The sequence below is a fragment of the Sphaerodactylus townsendi genome, unplaced genomic scaffold, assembly GCF_021028975.2.
Source record: "Sphaerodactylus townsendi isolate TG3544 unplaced genomic scaffold, MPM_Stown_v2.3 scaffold_19, whole genome shotgun sequence".
Classification (NCBI taxonomy): domain Eukaryota; kingdom Metazoa; phylum Chordata; class Lepidosauria; order Squamata; family Sphaerodactylidae; genus Sphaerodactylus; species Sphaerodactylus townsendi.
Window position 1 is genome coordinate 1469112 of NW_025950352.1, and position 21323 is coordinate 1490434.

The 21323-nt window shown below is 52.4% G+C and overlaps 1 protein-coding gene across 1 annotated transcript in view; it reads right to left on the reverse strand.

Moving 5' to 3' along the window:
• GPT (glutamic--pyruvic transaminase) overlaps positions 1–21323 on the reverse strand; it is a 37436-nt gene that overhangs the window by 13081 nt on the left and 3032 nt on the right. The window contains 6 exon segments of the mRNA XM_048482686.1: positions 1655–1872; positions 1875–1890; positions 4474–4607; positions 6484–6592; positions 8587–8676; positions 13240–13411. Coding sequence (XP_048338643.1) covers positions 1655–1872; positions 1875–1890; positions 4474–4607; positions 6484–6592; positions 8587–8676; positions 13240–13411 — 739 coding nt within the window.

Below are 21323 nucleotides of genomic sequence, written 5' to 3' on the forward strand. Positions count from 1 at the left end.
TGGTGACCTAGCTTCTAACATTTATCCATTTTACAGATGGAGAACACTGATGCAGAAGAGTCCAGAAGCTTACCCTGTGGAGTTAAACCCCAAAGGGGTCCCGACCCCCAGGTTGAGAACCACTGCCTTAGAGCATCCCACTGGGAACAACATACTTACTACTAAGCGATATTGACTTTACCGACTGAACATCACCATCCACAAAGGAGGAAAAACATCTCCTCCCAAAGCAGAGATCTGATCTCATCAAACTTGGAACCTAAGCAGAGTTAGCTCTGGCGAGTGTTTGGATGGGAGACCCCCAAGGAACTCCAGGGCCGCTATGCAAGGGCAGGCAAGGGCAAACCACCTTGGAATACCTTGAAAACCCTATGAGGTTGTCACAAGCCCTGTGCCCCCGCCAAGTCAGTCTCCAGGAGGACAGCTGCTGAAGACCAGTGGGACAAGACAAGGTTGTTTCCTTGAGAAGGTGGCCTCCAGATCTGAATTGGGCCAGTTTTTCTTCCTGAAAACCAGTTTGGAAGGCACCTTGATGACCCCAAGCCCAGGGTCCTATTTATCACCAAGTCAGCCCTTTGGAGAGGGAGCTGGCAGGAAACAAGGCAGGGCAGGCAGGCAGACAGGACGTTTCACTACCAGACTGGTGGGGCCTGGCGTGTCTTTGTCAAGCCCCAGATCTGTCACTCAAATCAGACTTTGCAACTTGATGTTTTAGAAGTCTTTATCGGCGGACATCAGTTGGCCAGAGGGAAAAAGCCGATTCTAACTGTTTCACCCCCAATACATCACCCCTGTCCTCCCGCCTCCCTTTGCCCATACTCTATCTCAGGGGTGGCCAACCTATGGAACTCCAGGTGTTCATGAACTACAATTCCCATCAGCCCCCACCAGCATGGCCAATTGTAGCCCATGCTGACCAAGGGCTGGGATAGAGTAGTTCGAGTCCTGAACATCTGGAGATGCCATGAATTAGTAACCATCCTGCCTGCTACCCCATACTACTGAAAGTACAAGGAAAGGAATGCAAAACAAACTCAGGTCATTAGAGACTCAGATAAAGGCACCTGGGCCCTGGTAGCCTCTCGCGCCCAGTTTGCTGAGAGGCAGTTCGTGAAAGTAACTGTCTCACTGGTGATGGCCACTCCACCTGGATAGCTTTAAAAGAGGGGCTTGGACAGATTTATGGAGGAGAGTCGATCTCTGGCTACCCATCTTGGGATCCTCCTCCTGATCTTGAGGTTTACCAAATGCCTTAGCGCAGGACCCAGGTACTCAGGAGCAGTGCAGCCTACAGGAAGGGCCATTGCTTTCACCCTCCCTGCAGGTGAGCTCCCAAAGCTGCACTCCTTTGGTGGGCCACTGCAGGGTGCAGTAGCAGAGCTGGACTAGATGGTTTCTTGGTCTTGAGCCACAGCTGGTTTGTTCTTATGCAATTTCTTATTTGGTGTCCTACTCAGCCACCCCCTCCTGGTGGCCTCGTTACTGCGTGCTCTCGGGATGCTTGCAGGGCTCCATACTGGAGCAGTCTTAGAAATTGTGGATTCCATGCCCTAATGCCCAGTCGCGCCACTGGCTGTGGGTCATATCTTAGAAGCTGAAATATCACGGAATTATCAGAAGCCCAAAGGGGGACATACCACTTCTTCCACATTACCAGTTGGTTGCCGGGTTGATGATGCAGCCTTGAGCGGCAGCGTTGGCGAGCCGTGCAAACTCTCCGCAGCTCCTCCACGCTTGCGCCCATCAAGTTCTCCTGCGTCCAGGTAGTAGTTGATTTAGCGCTGTCCAGCTCCGGGCCAGCCCCCTGCTGAGGCAGGGGTACTGGGGATGGGATCATAACCCCGATGCGGGGCGCCTCCCCTCGGCCACACCAAGCAGCTTCAGGATCGTCTAAGGGGCAGACCGGGGGAAATGGGGAATGAATCCCTTATTGTCGAAGGCTTCTAGCAGCCATCACATGGGGTGTTGTGGGGTTTCCGGGCTGTATGGCCGTGTTCCAGTAGCATTTTCTCCTGATGTGATCCTCTGAAGATGCTGCCAGCCACAGATGCAGGCGAAACATCTGGAGAAAATGCTACTGGGACACGGCCATGCAGCCCGGAAACCCCACAACACCCCAATCCGATATTATTTCTTTTGTCTCCTTACACTACTCCCACCAGCTGCTAAGGTGACTGAGAACACGGCCATTTGTTAATGCTCCGTCTCGCCTCACTTCATGCAGTGGGCTGGACCTCTAATCTGGACATGGAAGAAAGCTGGGCGTGGAGATCTCTTTGGAACAGCTGGCTAACCGCTACTGAGATGGTTCGGCCCCCAGGGCCGTCGGTGGTGAACCGCACTGGCAGATGTTATGTGGGACTACTAGTTCCCTATCAGCTCCCTACCAGCATGGCCAATTCCCAGCTCGGTTATTACGGCCCTTTTCCCCAGGGTCAGTGTACTAACCTTGGCACCGGATGTTATGGACTACAGTTCCCATCAGCCCCTGCCAGCATGGCCAATTGTTCGCCCCCACGGCCCTTTTCCCCAGGGCCGTGGTGGCGGGCTGCAACACTCCCGAGGATGTTATGGACTACGGACCATATTTCAGCCCCTGCCAGCATGGCCAGTGGCCATGCTGGCAGGGGCTGATAGGAAACTGTAGTCCATGGATTTGAAGTGCTCAAGGTTCTGACCTCCCACGCCCCGGGGGGAAAAGGAAGCTTTTGGAGGGTGGACTATAAAGCATTATATTCCACTGAGCTCTCTCCTCTCCCCAAACCCTGACACCACTGGGCTGCACTTCCTAATCTCCAGGAATTTCGCACCTGGAGCCAGCAACCCTCTCATCCTACAAGCATCTTCCATTGGCAGCCTGTGAGGAAGACAGCCTCAGCCCCTTGCCCGCAGAACTTCCCCAAACTCTGCCATCATATGAGAGCCCAGGGCGCCCGGGTGACCCTGTGTTTACAGAGGCTGGAAGAAAGAACCTTGTGTACGGGGGGAGTGGGCAGTGAGAAACCATTGGCGGGCGGGCGGGGGGTGGGGGTGGTCGGGGTTGGCAGCATCGGAGCAGCCATTAAAACAGCAGCAGTTGAGAACAAAGAGGAACCAATTAGAATCCGGACTGGACCGTCCTCAGACCCATTCATTCCAATCCAAGGCCTTTGCTGGCATCAAGGCGCATTCATTACGGCAGCCCCAGAGAGGAAGCCAAAAATGTCTCATCTCCATTCAGGAGCCATCAGGTCAGCCAAGGAGTGCTTGGTGAGGGGGGGGCTGACCAACAGAGCTCTCTCCTCTTCGAGAGCTCAGTTGCTCCCAAACAAAATAGTGCAGAGAGCAGCTGCCTGTGGCCTGCTCTACTAGACTATACCACTTTTGACAGAGCAGACCATGCCGCCTTCAGCTGGGGGCTGAGATCTACTGATTACAACAGCTGCAGGAACGTTTCTCCCTGTTGCAGTTTCTCCCTGTTGCAGCAACTGCCACCAACACAGTGGGCCTCCAAAGCAATTCAGGTTACCAAGTGACTAGGCAAATCCCTGGAGATTTGGAGACAATGCAGTGGGAGGGCAGAGTTTGGGGAAGGAGGGAGTTCAGTGGGGCTGTTGTGGGGCTACAGACCCCAGCCTCCGACACTGCCACTTCCTGCAGGGGAATAGATCTCTGTAGATCTAGTGCAGGGGTAGGGAACCTGCAGCTCTCCAGATGTTCAGGAACTACAATTCCCATCAGCCTCTGTCAGCCCTTTGGGGATTGGGCGGTATATGAAAGAAAGGAAGGAAGGAAGGAAGGAAGGAAGGAAGGAAGGAAGGAAGGAAGGAAGGAAGGAAGGAAGGAAGGAAGGAAGGAAGATGAAAGAAAGAAAGGAAGGAAGAAAGGAAGGAAGAAAGATGAAAGGAAGGAAGGAAGGAAGGAAGGAAGGAAGGAAGGAAGGAAGGAAGGAAGGAAGGAAGGAAGGAAGGAAGGAAGGAAGGAAGGAAGGAAGAAAGAAAGAAAGAAAGAAAGAAAGAAAGAAAGAAAGAAAGAAAGAAAGAAAGAAAGAAAGAAGAAAGTAAGTAAGTTGCAGTTGCTGCATCATGGCTCACAGACCAGCTTTTTGTCTAGAGGCTGAACAGCCCTCCTCAACATTACTGTGGCTGCAGGCTCTACAGACAAGACCGACACATTCTCACACTTGGCTATTCAAATAGTCTACAGGCATAGAACACGACTAATGGAGGGTGAGACATGTGGGCGCTGGATGAGCACCACTGAACTTTCCCCAATATTATGTCTGCTCATAAATAAATTTCCACTAACTGTGGGCCGTAGTCCCTATCAATTTCTCAAGGGATTCCATACCAGAATTCTGGTGTGTTTTTTTTTTTGCATGGGTAACCGAATTCCTAACCACTGAGCAAGGCCTCTGTATCCCCCCCTCCTCCCTCTCTCTGATCTGCCTCCCCCCAGGGCCCCTTCGTTCAACATGTACAATGGTCCCTGTACCATGATGGCATGACTGGCGCCTGTGGAAAGGAAGATGTTTTCCCACTTGGCCGGAATGCCCCCGTCTCTTCTCTCTATGAAGGCAGCCACATCTCTGCGGATGAGCTCGATTCCAGGGCTGGCGCTGTAGGCACCTGTAAGAGCAGGGGGTGGGGGGAGAAGCCAGCATTACTGGATGACGGTTCTGGTCACACACCTTGCTGAGATAGTCAGGGTGGCTCCTTCGCATCCATTTCCCACAGCCTGAAGCACTCCTGGGTGGCCACTGGGCTCGTTCAGGAGGCCCAGGTGTACCAGGGGACAGGTAGGTTTCCCTAAGTAACACCCCCCAGGAAAACAGTGCCACAGGGAAGATGGAAGCACTTCCTCCAGACACACTCCTGATCTGCCACGGCATGTGCAGGCACTGAAAAGAACCCACAATTCACATACAACTGTGTGACATCTGAGCCAGAAGGCAGGTTGAACCCATGTAGACTGTAGTGCCGTGGTGGCGAACCTTTGGCACTCCAGATGTTATGGACTACAATTCCCATCAGCCCCTGCCAGCATGGACAATTGGCTCCAAGCAGTGATTGGCGAACCTTGGCACTCAGAGGGTTTGGTTCTGAACCCATCAGCCCCTTCCAGCATGGCCAGTGCTTTGCGCAGTGGCGAACCTTTGGCACTCCAGATGTTATGGACTACAATTCCCATCAGCCCCTGCCAGCATGGACAATTGGCTAAGCACTTGGTGGTGCGTGGACCTTGCTTTACTCAGATGTTATGGGGCTACAATTCCCATCCAGCCCCTGCCAGCATGGCCAGTGGCTAGCTGCCAGTGGTGGCCGGACCTTGGCACTCAGATGTTATGGACTACAATTCCCATCCCAGCCTACCAGCATGGTGGCTGGCGCGGTGGTGGCGGGCAGCACTCCAGAGGTTTTGGACTACGGTATCAGCCTTCCAGCATGGCCCAGTGGCTAAGCGCCGGTGGTGCGTGAACCGCTACTCAGATGTTATGGACTACAATTCCCATCAGCCCCTTCCAGCGCCAGCCCAGTGAAACAAGCGCGAAGTGGTGGCCGGACCTTTGGCACTCAAGATGTTATGGACTGCAATTCCCATCAGCCCCTGCCAGCATGGCCCAGTGGCTAAGCGCGGTGGTGGCGAACCAGCAGCACTCCAGATGTTATGGACTACAATTCCCATCAGCCCCTTCAGCATGGCCAATTGGCTAAGCGGTGGTGGTGAACCTTGCCCAGATGTTATGGACTACAATTCCCATCAGCCCCTTCCAGCATGGCCAATTGGCTAGCGCAGTGGTGGCGGACCTTTGGCACTCCAGATGTTATGGACTACAATTCCCATCAGCCCCTGCCAGCATGGCCAATTGGCTAGCGCAGTGGTGGCGGACCTTTGGCACTCCAGATGTTATGGACTACAATTCCCATCAGCCCCTGCCAGCATGGCCAATTGGCTAGCGCAGTGGTGGCGAGCCTTGGCACTCAGGTCATGGACTACAGTTTCCCATCCGGCCCCTGCCAGCATGTAGTGGCTAAGCGCAGTGGTGGCGGACTGGCACTCAGATGTTATGGACTGGTCCCATCAGCCCCTGCCAGCGCGGCCAATTGTCCCATGCTGGCGGGGCTGATAATTAGCCAGTCCTGGAAGTAAAATTCACTCCCTACTAGATGGAGTAAACCACAAGGAGTCAACACAAAGTATGCTTGTAGGAATGCAGCTCCTGGATTTCATCTTCCTGGATGCACAAAGCTTGTGTCTGCTTCTCGAACTCGGGACCCAGCCTGGTGCTCAAGCCTTGAACTGGAGTGGTTTGGGTGCAGGCAGTTGGCAGAAGAGCAACCTAAGAGGGCCCTTCTCTTCCCATCAGTTCTAGCCTAGGAAGTTTTCTCTGCAGCACTGGTGCCAAAACAGGGCAAGCGCCGGGACTTATGGGGTGGGGAGACGCACGCCGGTTGGAGGGAGGGCAAAGGGAAGAATGTCAGAGGAGACACAGAGAATGCTCACCCACGCTGCGTCCCCCACACACGTCCAGCAGCCGGCGGGCTTTCTTCTTTGCGTCCTCTGGAAAGTTGGGGTCGTTCAAAAGCTCTGGGTACATACAGAGGGCGGAGACCTGCCAGGGAGAACAGAGATGAGGACTCTGCCCTGAGCAGCCCCTCCTTCACCAAAAAGAGAGGCCCTCACCCTCAATCCCAGAAATCTGTATCCCGATGGTGGGTTTTCAGTGATGAGGCAAAGGCACTCTGCACATGCTCTTCCTTACTATCTCCCCACATGTTTTGATTCAGAGCTAAATTTCATAGAATCATAGAGTTGGAAGAGACCCCAAGGGCCATCAAGTCAGACCCCCTGCCATGCAGGAACACACAATCAAAGCACTCCCGACATATGTTCTTCTTTCTTTCTTTCTTTCTTTCTTTCTTTCTTTCTCTCTTCTTTCTTTCTTTATTTTTTCTTCTTCTTCTTTCTTTCTTTCTTTCTTTCTTTCTTTCTTTCTTTCTTTCTTTCTTTCTTTCTTTCTTTCTTTCTTTCTCAATGTCAGGAAGTTTTTTGCTGATGTTTAGGTGGAATCTCTTTTCCTGCATCTGAATCTGCTACTCCTGGTCCTAGTCTCTGGAGCAGCAGAAAACAAGCTTGCTCCCTCTTCAACATGACATCCCTTCAAATATTGAAACATGGCTATCATGTCCCCCCTTGACCTTTGCAATTTGGACCCCAAAAACTCACTCAGTGGGCTGAATTGTGCCAGGGCCACACTTGAATTAAGCCTCGCCTAGATGCAAGAAAATGCCCCGGGACAGAGTCTCTCCTACTGCACTCAACCTAAAATGCCCTCCTGCCCAGTGGTGGGATCCAAAAATTTTAGTAACAGGTTCCCATGGTGATGGGATTCAAACAGTGGCGTAGTGCCAATGCGGCTGGGCGGGGCACGACAGGGGCGTGGCCGGGCATTCCGGGGGCGTGGCATTAATAATTTCTCTGTTACTGTAAAAAACTCTTACTGTTAAAAAAGTTCCTAATTTCCAGCTGGTATCTTTCTGTCCATAATTTAAACTCATTAGAGCAAGTCCTATCGTTTGCTGCCAACAGCAACAACGACTTCTCCTCTCATTGACTGCCTGTCAAATACTTATTACTTTCAAATACTTAATTTTGTTTCTAGAAATCAAAACAAGGATACTTTCCTTAAACAAGGAACTTTACCATATTTCTAAAACATGTTTTTAAAACAGCCCAACAGAGAGAATTATCCCGTTTTCTACCTTCGCCAACCAGCCACATAGGAAACAACAGGACTTTATGATTTTTGGACCTAATGGAATTTCTAGCGGAAAAGTGGACCCAATTAGTAACCCCCTCTTGGCACACACAAATAATTAGGAACCCGCTCTTGGGAACTGGTGAGAACCTGCTGGATCCCACCTCTGCTTCCGCCCCCATGGCAGGTATTCCCAGACTATTTCCACAGTGAGTGAGTTGCTCTGCCCCTCAAGCCCTGTTCTCTGTGCCTTCCAGGATGAGGCAGGTGGCAGGGAGAGGCACGGCATTCCCTGTGGGGGCCGCAGGTCTTGGGAATGCCCTCCCCCTTGAGTCTCACCTGACACCTGCTTTGTTTTCTTTCAGGTGCCAGATCAAAAACCCATCTTTCGGCCCAGGCTTTTAATGATGTGTTTTATCTTTTTAACAGGCTGCTTTTTAAATAGCCTTTATGCCATTTCTGACTTGTTTTTGTTACAAGGTTTTAATCATAAGACACCTGAAGCAGGACTGTGAAGAGATAGCAGGGAAATATCCTAAACAAGGCAATAATCTTTTCAGAACCCTGAAAGGGGAGAGTGTAACGCGGAAGGTTCTTGGGGGGCGGGGAGGTCTTTCTCTGTGTCTGACGAAAGAATTCCTGCCGGCTGGGAGTCGGGAGGATCAGGTCGGAGTCCCGCACCTGTAACAGCTGTAGGCAGGCTGAAGCTCAAGAAGTAGACCTCTTGCCTTGATATTTGGCCCTGCCCCCCAACAGGGCTCTGGGTGCTGCCCTGTGGATGATCTCAGATGTCCCCCCCCGTCCTCACCCCGCCCCATCCACACACCCTCCAACCCCCAAGAGCATACCTGGCGCAGGAAAGTGATTGATTTCTGCCCCATGGCGTGGGCATCACCGATATTGGCTCTGATCACCTCTGTGAAAGGTTTCTTTGCTCCCTGTGAAGTGGAGATGCAAACAAAGCTCGTCTTAGGCCTGCCAGTGGCCCTCAAGGCAGAAGAAGACCTTCCCCTCCCACCCTACACACACACACACACACACACTCTTTCACCATAACACACCAGGCAGAGAGTCAGGCCAGCTGAAAGAAACACTATGGCAGGGGTGGCCAACCAATGGCCAGTGGTGGGATCCAAAAATTTTAGTAACAGGTTCCCACGGTGGTGGGATTCAAACAGTGGCGTAGTGCCAATGGGGCTGGGCGGGGCACGACGGGGGCGTGGCTGGGCATTCCGGGGGCGGGGCATTAACAATTTCTCTGTTACTGTAAAAAACTCTTACTGTAAAAAAAGTTCCTAATTTCCATCTGGTGTCTTTCTGTCCATAATTTAAACCCAATATAGCAAGTCCTATCATCTACTGCCAACAGAAACTACTACTTCTCCTCTAACTGACTGCCTGTCAAATACTTAATATTTTCAAATACTTGATTTGGTTTCTAGAAATCAAAAGAAGGATAGTTTCCTCAAACAAGGAACTTTACCATATGTCTAAAACATGTGTTTAAAACAGCCCAACAGGGAGAATTATCCCGTTTTCTACCTTCGCTAACCAGCCACATAGGAAGCAACAGGACTATGATTTTTGGACCTAACGGAAAAGCGGACCCGATTAGTAACCCCCTCTCGGCACACACAAATAATTAGTAACCCACTCTCGGGAACTGGTGAGAACCTGCTGGATCCCACCTCTACCTATGGAACTCCAGATGTTCATGGACTGCAATTCCCATCAGCCCCCCCCCCCTCATGAAAAGACATCCTCAGCATTTCCAGCAGGTAGAAAATAAAGTCATTGATCATCAATTGATTAGTTGATTTGACTTTTTTTAAATCAAAAGGCTCTCACAGCAACTTGCTCCATTAAAACAGTAGAAACGAGTTTGAAACAACATGATAACAGAGACATTTAAACAATTAATATTGCAATATTAAACTATTATCATGCATGGCTTTGACCGTCCCACTAGCAAAACACCCCAAACATGCAGATGGCACAATTTGGCCTGCCCTGCACTGAGGAAACGAAACAAGTGCGGCCTGGCACGGGTGTCTCCTGAGATCCGTCATCAAGCGGATGATACCTCTGCCCTTGACCCATTTCAGTCCAGTTTCAGACCCGGGTTTGGCACCCAGACGGTTTCAGCCGCACGGGCGGATGAGCTTGGAACAGCTTAAAGTTGGATCAGGGGAAGCTGGTGCCTTGAGAAGCTGGAGTGTTGTGGGGTTTCTGGGCTGTATGGCCGTGTTCCAGTAGCATTTTCTCCTGACTTGATCCTCTGAAGATGCCAGCCACAGATGCAGGGGAAATATGAGGAGAAAATGCTACTAGAACACGGCCATACAGCCCAGAAACCCCACAACACCCCAGTGATTCCAGCTGTGAAAGTCGGCAAGTGAATTGGTTATTTTCATAGAATCATAGAGTTGGAAGGGACCCCAAAGGCCATCAAGTCCAACCCCCTGCCATGCAGGAACACACCATCAAAGCACTCCTGACAGAGGGCCATCCAGCCTCTCTCTAAAAATCTCCAAAGAAGGAGACTCCACCACCCTCCGAGGTAGTGTATTCCACTGTTGAACAGCCCTGATGGTCAGGAAGTTCTTCCTAATATTTAGGTGGAATCTCTTTCCCTTCCCCTTGAACCCACGACTCCTGGTCCTAGTCTCTGGAGCCGCAGAAAATGAGCTTGCTCCCTCACCAACATGACATCCCTTCAAATCTCTAAATATGGCTGTCATGTCACCCCTTAACCTTCTCTTCATCAAACTAAACATCCCCAGCTCCCTAAGTTTCTCCTTGTAGGGCGTGAATTCCAGACCTTTCATTCATTCATTCATTCATTCATTCATTCATTCATTCATTCATTCATTCATTCATTCACTCATTCATTCATTCAAACAGAAGAAGAAGAAGAAGAAGAAGAAGAAGAAGAAGAAGAAGAAGAAGAAGAAGAAGAAGAAGAGGAGGAGGAGGAGGAGGAGGAGGAGGAGGAGGAGGAGGAGGAGGAGTTTGGATTTATATCCCCCCTTTCTCTCCTGCAGGAGACTCAAAACAAACACCCTGTGAGGTGGGTGGGGCTGAGAGAGCTCCGAGAAGCTGTGACTAGCCCAAGGTCACCCAGCTGGCGTGTGTGGGAGTGTACAGGCTAATCTGAATTCCCCAGATAAGCCTCCACAGCTCAGGCGGCAGAGCAGGGAATCAAACCCGGTTCCTCCAGATTAGATACACAAGCTCTTAACCTCCTACGCCACAGCTGAATCAGACCAGAGTCCATCTAGTCCAGCATTCTGCTACTCGCAGTGGCCCACCAGGTGCCTTTGGGAGCTCACATGCAGGATGTGAAAGCAATGGCCTTCTGTGGCTGTTTCTCCCGAGCACCTGGACTGTTAAGGCATTTGCAACCTCAGATCAAGGAGGATCAAGATTGGTAGCCAGAGATCGACTTCTCCATAAATCTGTCCAAGCCCCTTTTAAAGCCATCCAGGTGAGTGGCCATCACCACCTCCTGTGGCAGCAGATTCCAAACACCAATCACACGTTGCGTGAAGAAGTGTTTCCTTTGATTAGTCCTAATTCTTCCCCCCAGCATTTTCAATGGATGCCCCCTGGTTCTAGTATTGTGAGAAAGAGAGAAAAAATCATTCATTCATTCATTCATTCATTCATTCATTCATTCATTCATTCATTCATTCATTCATTCATTCATTCATTCATTCATTCATTCATTCATTCATTCATTCATTCATTCATTCATTCATTCATTCATTCATTCATTCATTCAATTTGGTAGACCGGTCTACCTCCGAAGGGCTCATAATGGTATCCAGCTGGGAGTTCATTTGCTCAGCTGCCAAATCAGCCCACTGGTGAGCTCCTTGTTTGTCTGCCTTCCTGGTCAGTCGTCCACCTACCCAGCCAGTCAGCTGACCAGTTGCCCGCCCGCCTGCTCTGGTGGTCCGCTGCTGGTTTTCTTGCCTGCCCACCCAGAGAGTTGCTGGCCCAGCTGGCAAATCAGTCCGCGAGTTACTCCTTGCCTGTTAGGCACAAGACCAGCCAGCAAGTCACTCAGCTGCCTGGCCTGTGAGTTGCTCAGCTGACCAGGCCAGCCTGTCTACTAGCCACCTGCTCACCTGGCCAGTTGCTTGCAGGGTCTAGGAGCACAGGTAATGAACGAGACCTACCCCAAGCCCTGTCTATGGAGAAGTGGCCGAGGGAGAGCAGCTACACTCTGGTGCTTCTCCCATTACGCGCCCCCCCACACACACACACACCAGAAAGAGGGGTATTGTTCTAGGGGGCCCTTGCCTTGCATGGATCCAGACCCTACAACCTCCCACCTCCCCACTACAGAGTAGGGCAGTGGTGGCGAACCTTTGGCACTCCAGAGGTTATGGACTACAATTCCCATCAGCCCATCAATTGGCCATGCTGGCAGGGGCTGATGGGAATTGTAGTCCATAACATCTGGAGTGCCAAAGGTTTGCCACCAAGGGAGTAGGGGGTTAGGACACGGTGGTTGTAGGGGGCCCACTGGTGAGCCACCCAGCTGACCTGGATAATAAAAGGAAACTTCTTCACGCAACGTGTGATTGGTGTTTGGAATATGCTGCCGCAGGAGGTGGTGATGGCCACTAACCTGGATAGCTTTAAAAAGGGCTTGGACAGATTTATGGAGGAGAAGTCGATCCATGGCTACCAATCTTGATCCTCCTTGATCTCAGATTGCAAATGCCTTAACAGTCCAGGTGCTCGGGAGGAGCAGCAGCAGCAGAAGGCCATTGCTTTCACCTCCTGCACGTGAGCTCCCAAAGGCCCCTGGTGGGCCACTGCGAGTAGCAGAATGCTGGACTAGATGGACTCTGGTCTGATCCAGCAGGTTAGTTCTTATGTTCTTATGACCTCTGATGCCGAGCCTGAGGCTGCCGGTGCTCCTGAGCTCTCCTGGGTGCTGACGGGCTGGGCCAGAGACCCAGGCCTGTGAGCGGCTGGCTGCAGGAGCCCCGCCCTCTAAGCCCCACAGGGAGGCAGGGCAAAGAGCCACAGCTGCTGGGCACCTCCTCTATAACCGCAGGATCCTGGCAATCGCAAAGCAGGTGAATGCAGACCAGAACACGCGTACACACACACACACACACACACAAACATGCCACTCCCAATAGTAGATGAAACTCTGCTTTACTGACTGAACATAAGAACATAAGAACATAAGAACTAGCCTGCTGGATCAGACCAGAGTCCATCTAGTCCAGCTCTCTGCTACTCGCAGTGGCCCACCAGGTGCCTTGGGGAGCTCACGTGCAGGAGGTGAAAGCAAGGGCCTTAAGAACATAAGAAAGAGCCTGCTGGATCAGACCAGAGTCCATCTAGTCCAGCACTCTGCTACTCGCAGTGGCCCACCAGGTGCCTTGGGGAGCTCACCGAACTCTACTTCAGGGGAGAAAAGAGCAGGGGGCCCCCTCCAGCTAGAAGCCGTCCCACCGAGCACACGCTCCCCTCACCTCTTGGAGTTCCTTCTCCAGCTCCACGGCCCGGATGACGATGGGCCCCCGCACAGCATACTCCACCTTCTTGATGCAGGGGTTCATGGACTCCAGAGTCAGCACCTTGTCCCGCCATCCCAGCCCGTTCTCCGCCATCGTGGGCTGGCTCGGCTGCTGCTGGTGAAGGGCCCTGCGGAGCAAGAGAGAAGCAGGGCTGAGCGGGACCCGCTGCATCTGCCTCGGGGGCCCCCCGATCCTGCCCCGGAGGGCGCTGCAGGCCAGGACGGCCTGGGCAACTCTGCTCCTTGGCATGGCCTTCAGGGGCACCTGGGCCCGGCTGCTGCTGCTGCTGAGGTTAAAGTCCTCCAGGGAGCCTCCAAGCGGGACGGGGCTGGGGCGGGAGACCGGCAGGTGCCGAAGGGCTGGGAATTCTCCGGCTGGAGAGAAACGTGCCAGTGCTCTCCCCTGCCCTCCCCACCCCCTTGCAAGCAGGGTGCTGCTGCCAGCCCCACCAGAGAAGGGCACCTACCCAACCGCCAGGCAGGCAGGCAGGCAGGCAGGCAGGCAGGCAGGCAGGCAGGCAGGCAGGCAAAGAGGTGCCTGGTTCCCACACAGGCAGGCAGGGAGGGAGGGAGGGGACAGGGCAGTGTCTTTTAATGCCAGGCAGGGGGAGGAGACGTGGGGCTGGAAGACAGAGGCACATTGTGGAGAGCCACTGAAAGGGCCCGGCGGAGACAAAGGCAGAAAACAAACTGCCCCCCCCCCCTGGTCCCCCGCAGGGCCTTTCACGGCCACCGGGCAGGCTGCCCGTGTAGGATGGGGAGAAGGAGAAGGGAAGGAAGGGACGCTCTGTGCCGATGCAGCGGGGCCGTCGGAGCCCCGGGGCCACGCACCTGGGGGCGGAACCAGATGCCAACAGTAGGTCAGATGCAGGACCCTCACGACCCCCTCTCCGAGCACTTGCTTGCTCTCAAGCGGCCGGCCAGCTCTGCACACCTGAAGTTGGCCACCTCCTTCTAGAGCACGGCACCTGGCACGACTTCCCTGGGGCGACACAATCGTCGCGTAGGAGCCGGCAGGAGCGGAGCTGTTCACACAAACACTCCCAGCTGACTTTGGACTGCAGTTTGGCTCTGTAAGCCGGGTGTCAGTGCTGTTCCAGTCCGAATACTCAGGGCAGGATCGACGTAGGGTTGCCAACCCCCCGGCAGGACAGTTCCTGGAGATTTAGGTGTGAAGCTCAGTGAGAGCCGAGGTGGGGGGTGGGGGTGGACCTCAGCCCCACATCATGGCTTAGAGGTGGCCCCCTCCAAGTCACCTTCCCCAGGGAAACTGGTCTCTGCCTGGAGACCAGTTGTAAGCTCAGGGGATCTTCTCCAGCCCCCACTGGGGGTGGGAGCCCCCCCCCCAGCAAGAAGCTCGCCCTCCCCCCGAAAGCCTGACTTCTTGGCTGCGTCACACATGAACATAAGAACAATCCAGCTGGATCAGACCAGAGTCCATCTAGTCCAGCTCTCTGCTACTCGCAGTGGCCCACCAGGTGCCTTTGGGAACTCACCTGCAGGAGGTGAAAGCAATGGCCTGTGGGTCATTCTGGAGGAGAACTGGCACAGACAGGACCCATTTTTCAGATGCTGGTGATGAATGGCTGGGTTGTGCGGATCTCAGTGTAGCCCCCACAGTATGCGCTCTGCAGATTCTAGGAGCGGGGCCCGTCTAGGCACAGAGATCCTGGCATATTTGCTGGTGGGGCTGCCCACAGGCATGGGGGGGGGGGGTGAGGTGGGCATCCTTGGGCTAATTCCCACCCTCTCAGCCCCCCCTACTATTGGGGGGGGGGTAAAGGGGGGGAGGGCAGACTTGCCCCAAGTGTGCAAGGTTAAAAGGGAACGTGATGGAGAAGAGCCAGGAAATCCTACGCCAGAAGGAACACAGAGGTAAATCCCTCGGCAAACACACCGGCTAATAGAAAACCCGAGGAACTGGTTCTGCAAACAACAACCCCCCCATGGGCATGAATGGAGCCAGACAATGGGCAGGGCAGGGGAGCAGAACAGCCCCCCCCCCCCCATTCAGATATTCTGGAACAGGGCCTGGGTGGGGAGTGATCCAGAAGGATGGACTTTGGCCCCCTCCTGCCTCTTTCTCCAGCCAGGTTGGTTTCAGCATCGCCAGAAGGGGTGGATTCCCGCCACCTCCAGTGCCTGTTGCCAGTCTCCAGCTGGGGCCTGGAGATCCCCAGGGATTATAAATGTCTTCCAGACCAGAAGGATGAGTTCCCCTGGAGAAAATATCTCCATCAGACCCTGCTGAGATCCCTTCCCTCCACGCCCCAGACCTCACCTTCCCCAGGACCCCCCCCCCCAAAAAAAAACCTCCAGGAATTCCAGACTTGAAGTTGGCATCACTTCTGACACACACGGCACAAGGAAGAGGGAATGGGGGTCGTTTTTGCATCTGCTTCGCTAAAGGGAAGCCGTCAGAAATTGTGGTTGGGGGTGAAGCGTGGGGGGCACTTCCTCCTGTCACAGAAATGCTGCTCAGCAAAGGAACAAATTCTGGGAAGGGGGCAGCTGCCCCAGAGCCCCTCGTAGCTAAGGGGTCTCCCCAGTGGTGGGATCCAAACATTTTAGTAACAGGTTCCCATGGTGGTGGGATTCAAACAGTGGCGTAGCACCAATGGGGCTGGGTCGGGCATGACGGGGGCGTGGCCGGGCATTCCGGGGGCGTGGCATTAATAATTTCTCTGTTACTGTAAAAAACTCTTACTGTAAAAAAAAAAGTTCCTAATTTCCAGCTGGTATCCTCCTGTCCATAATTTAAACTCATTATAGCAAGTCCTATCGTCTACTGCCAACAGAAACAACTACTTCTCCTCTAATTGACTGCCTGTCAAATACTTAATACTTTCAGATACTTAATTTTGTTTCAAAAAATCCAAAGAAGGATACTTCCCTTAAACAAGGAATGTTACCATATTACTAAAACATGTTTTTATAACAGCCCAACAGGGAGAATTATCCTGTTTTCTACCTTCGCTAACCAGCCACATAGGAAACAACAAGACTTTATGATTTTTGGACCTAATGGAATTTCTAACGGAAAAGCAGACCCAATTAGTAACCCCCTCTCAGCACACGCAAATAATTAGTAACCCCCTCGCGGGAACTGGTGAGAACCTGTGGGATCCCACCTCTGGGTCTCCCTCACAGATCCTCTTTGATCTGAGATTGCAAATGCCTTAGCAGACCAGGTGATCGGGAGCAACAGCCGCAGAAGGCCATTGCTTTCACATCCTGCATGTGAGCTCCCAAAGGCACCTGGTGGGCCACTGCGAGTAGCAGAGAGCTGGACTAGATGGAGTCTGGTCTGATCCAGCTGGCTTGTTCTTATGTTCTTAAAGGAGTTCCTAGTTCCTTGCTCCCATCCATTGGCAGTGCCCCACCCTGCTATGCATTCACAGTGGTCACAAAGCCTCCACGGGGTGGGGGAGTGTTCTTCAGTGACCCCTTACAACCACCATTCCTCCTTCCCTTCCCACTGGAGTTCTTTCACTCCACAGCACTCTAAATCTACTACTTTGCTTTTTAAAAAAAAAACAGGGGAAAGTTCTCTGGCTGGGGGTGAGTGGCTGAAGTATAGGATGCAGGAGTGGAACTCCACCCCTTCCCATCTGCACTTCCCCCCCCCAAAAAAAATCATTTTGAGTATGATCTTCCCAGAAGGATCACACCCAAGGGTGTTGTGGTTTTATTGGGTTGTATGGCCGTGTTCCAGTAGCATTTTCTCCTGACGTTTCGCCTGCATCTGTGACCGGATGCAGGCGAAACGTCAGGAGAAAATGCTACTGGACCACGGCCATGCAACCCGGAAAACCCACAGCACCCTAGTAATCCCAGCCATCAGCCTTCGACAATACGTTGATCACACCAAAGTTTTGCAAAACCTGCCACAGAGCCAGGAGAAACCCTGGTCGTTGTAAGATGGCATTATTGTGTGGAAGCCCGCCCCCCCCCCCACAGCCCCTGCAGCAAGGGGGGGCACTGTAGGAAAGCCTCCCACCGAAACCACTAAGTGTAGACTGGCCTACACACACCCCAGACACACCTTTCTCCTTCAGGATGTGGGCTTAGAGTCCAATAGGATAACGACGGTTTATCTACCCGCTGAACAAACATTTGTCATCATGTATGAATTTGTCATCATTACATACCAGCTGTGAAATTATGGAATGCTTTTATTTCGTTACTGTTCCATGTACTTCAATATGCTCATATTATCAACTGGCAGCATTTGGGGGGACACCACAGACGGGACCCAAGACCGGGGTGCACCATGGCCTCTGGCTCACCTTTCTGCAGCCCAAGGGCATTGTGGGGGGGGGGGTCTCATACACAAGGTTGGCCCAAGATGTTTTGCTTCCTGCGTATTCTGGGTACTTTTGCAGTGTTGCTGAGCGCACGTTCTGCACGGCACTCTTGACACCGACCCTTCTGTGAAGTCTTTCTCTCTTTCTCACAATACTAGAACCAGGGGGCATCCATTGAAAATGCTGGGGGGAAGAATTAGGACTAATAAAAGGAAACACTTCTTCACGCAACGTGTGATTGGTGTTTGGAATATGCTGCCGCAGGAGGTGGTGATGGCCACTCACCTGGACAGCTTTAAAAGGGGCTTGGACAGATTTATGGAGGAGAAGTCGATCTATGGCTCCCAATCTTGATCCTCCTTGATCTCAGATTGCAAATGCTTTAGCAGACCAGGTGATCGGGAGCAGCAGCAGCAGAAGGCCATTGCTTTCACCTCCTGCACGTGAGCTCCCAAAGGCCCCTGGTGGGCCACTGCGAGTAGCAGAGAGCTGGACTAGATGGACTCTGGTCTGATCCAGCAGGCTAGTGCTTATGTTCTTATGTCTCTTCCTGGACTGCCAGGTGGACAGGCACCCATTTGCAATCCATCAGGTACAAGATAAACATTTAAATGTTTAAATATAAAATGTTTAAATGTTTGAAGGGACGTCATGTTGGTGAGGGAGCAAACTTGTTTTCTGCTGCTCCAGAGACCAGGATCAGGAGTCATGGGCTCAAGGGGAAGAAAAAGAGATTCCACCTAAGCATTGGAAAAAACCTCCTGACAGTAAAGGCTGTTTGGCACTGGAATGCGCTGCCTTGGAGTGGTGGAGGTTTAAAAAGAGCTGGGTGGCCCTCTGTCGGGAGTGCTTTGTATGGCAGGGGGCTGGACTGGATGGCCCCTTGCGGTCTCTCTCGACCCTGTGAGCCTATGATTCTATAAAAGATTGGGCAAAGTGACCTGGGGGCAGGGTACTTTCCTGCTGCAGTGTATTCCCACTCTCCTGGCTTTCTACAAACCGGGCAAAACGGAATGATCCAAGCAGGCCTTTCTCTCTGCACAGGTCTCAGGGGGCTGCCCTGTACAAAAGGATTCACAAACTTCCTTGGATAAACAGTTAGGGCCTGTGGTCTCTACTGCTGTGTGCAGCTTATTGGGAGTGGGATTCTAAGAACATAAGAACATAAGAACTAGCCTGCTGGATCAGACCAGAGTCCATCTAGTCCAGCACTCTGCTACTCGCAGTGGCCCACCAGGTGCCTTGGGGAGCTCACGTGCAGTATGTGAAAGCAGTGGCCTTCTGCTGCTGCTGCTCTTGCTCCCGAGCACCTGGACTGTTAAGGCATTTGCAATCTCAGATCAAGGAGGATCAAGATTGGTAGCCATAGATCGACTTCTCCTCCATAAATCTGTCCAAGCCCTTTTTAAAGCTATCCGGGTTAGTGGCCATCACCACCTCCTGTGGCAGCATATTCCAAACACCAATCACACGTTGCGTGAAGAAGTGTTTCCTTTGATTAGTCCTAATTCTTCCCCCCAGCATTTTCAATGAATGCCCCCTGGTTCTACTATTGTGAGAAAGAGAGAAAAATGTCTCTCTGTCAACATTTTCTACCCCATGCATAATTTTATAGACTTCAATCATATCCCCTCTCAGACGTCTCCTCTCCAAACTAAAGAGTCCCAAACGCTGCAGCCTCTCCTCATAAGGAAGGTGCTCCAGTCCCTCAATCATCCTCGTTGCCCTTCTCTGCACTTTTTCTATCTCTTCAATATCCTTTTTGAGATGTGGCGACCAGAACTGAACACAGGACTCCAAGTGCGGTCGCACCACGGCTTTATGTAAGGGCATGACAATCTTTGCAGTTTTATTCTCAATTCCTTTCCTAATTATCCCCAACATAGAGTTTGCCTTTTTCACAGCTGCCACGCATTGAGTTGACATCCCCATGGAACTATCAACTAAGACGCCCAAATCCCTTTCCTGGTCTGTGACTGATAGCACTGACCCCTGTAGCGTGTATGTGAAGTTTGGATTTTTTAGCCCTATGTGCATCACTTTGCATTTTTCATCCTGATATGCAATTGTGCATCACTGTGTCACGTTCATACTTATGCTTTGCTTCAGGGCTGTTTTTAGGTTTCTGGTTGGGTCTACAGTCCTGATTCTATTGCACTGTCGACTCGGTGTCCTGTGCTGTCAGTTGAGAGTCCCAGTGAGGAAAGCGGACAATAAATAGCATAAACAAACAAACAAACAAACAAACAAGAAGGAAGGAAGGAAGGAAGGAAGGAAGGAAGGAAGGAAGGAAGGAAGGAAGGAAGGAAGGAAGGAAGGAAGGAAGGAAGGAAGGAAGGAAGGAAGGAAGGAAGGAAGGAAGGAAGGCTGCAATGGAAACACGAAACTAGGGGGGGCAGAGTGGAACCCCAGGGTCAAAGCATCCCCTGCCCGCCTGCCTGCACCACTTTTTTTCTATCATGGAAATCTGCACAATAGCATGACCGAGCCGTGGGGTGGGGGCGGGGGGGTCACCTCAGATGCTTTTCAGAGAAATCCCAGAGTTCTTTGCTGCTTGCACATTTGCCCCCTTCCGTGGGAAGAAGCTGAGAGGCAAGTCCCAGCTGCAAACCGGTCCCCACTTTGTGGTCTGAACCCCATTTCAGCAGCCAAAGAGTGCTTGGCGCCTTCGACCCTAATCTGAAAGCATATCCTTAAGATAACTATCGTAAACTTGGGTCCCAAAATCCCGCTCACAACTGGCAAAGTCTGTCAGGTGTTTGTTTACGTGGGAGGAGGTGTATGAATTTGCCCAAGACAGGGTTCTTCAAACTATGGTCCTCCAGATGTTCATAGACTACAATTCCCGTGAGCCCTACCACTTGGCCATGCTGGCAGGGACTGATGGGAATTGTAGTCCATGAACATCTGGAGGGCCATAGTTTGAAGACCCCTGGCCCAAGAGAAACAAGTATAACATTGGCATCACTTTGGACACTCGCAGAGGTCAAACTATGACCGGAAAATGGACGGCACAGACTCCTGCAGGCTCAGGTAGAGGGCTATCCTGAGGCCTACCAATGTTTGGGGGGGGGACACTCCCCTTCACCTGATGGTCCAGCTCAAAGATGGCCCCAGAGACCTCCTCATACCACGCGGTGGGAGCGTGGCCCTTTCCTCCGCTTCCTCCGCCGCCGCCGCCGCCACCAGAGCTGGTCTTGGGCTCCCATTGGGCCAGGGCCCTCCTCTTGCTTTGTGAGGAACAGAACAAGGGAGAACATTCCAGAACTGAATGTTTGGGGGATTCTGGGGCTCCCGAGAGCGGCCGGAAGAGACAGACGTGCACGAAGCCTCCCAGGCGGGTGGCACCGGGGCCGACCGGTTGGCCTTTGCTTGGGCAAGCAAAGTCGCCCCTGAGCATCGCCAGCACAGCCGAGGCTCAGGGTTGCCACCTTTAGGCTGGGGGATTCCTGGAGATTTGGGGATGGACCCTGAGGTGAGATGAGTGGGGCTTGGAGAGAGGGAGGAACGGGGGGAAGGAGGGGAGGGGCAGGAGTTAATTGGGCTATGAGGCCACCCTCCTCCCAAGCTGCCACGTTCTCTTGGGAAACTAACCCCTCTAGCCAGGAGATCGGTTGAAATCCTGGGAGAGCTCCTGACCCCAGCTGGAGGGTGGCAACTCGAAATCCCTAAAGTATCTTTTTTGTTCCAGCTAAGAAGAGGAGGAGGAGGAGGAGGAGGAGGAGGAGGAGGA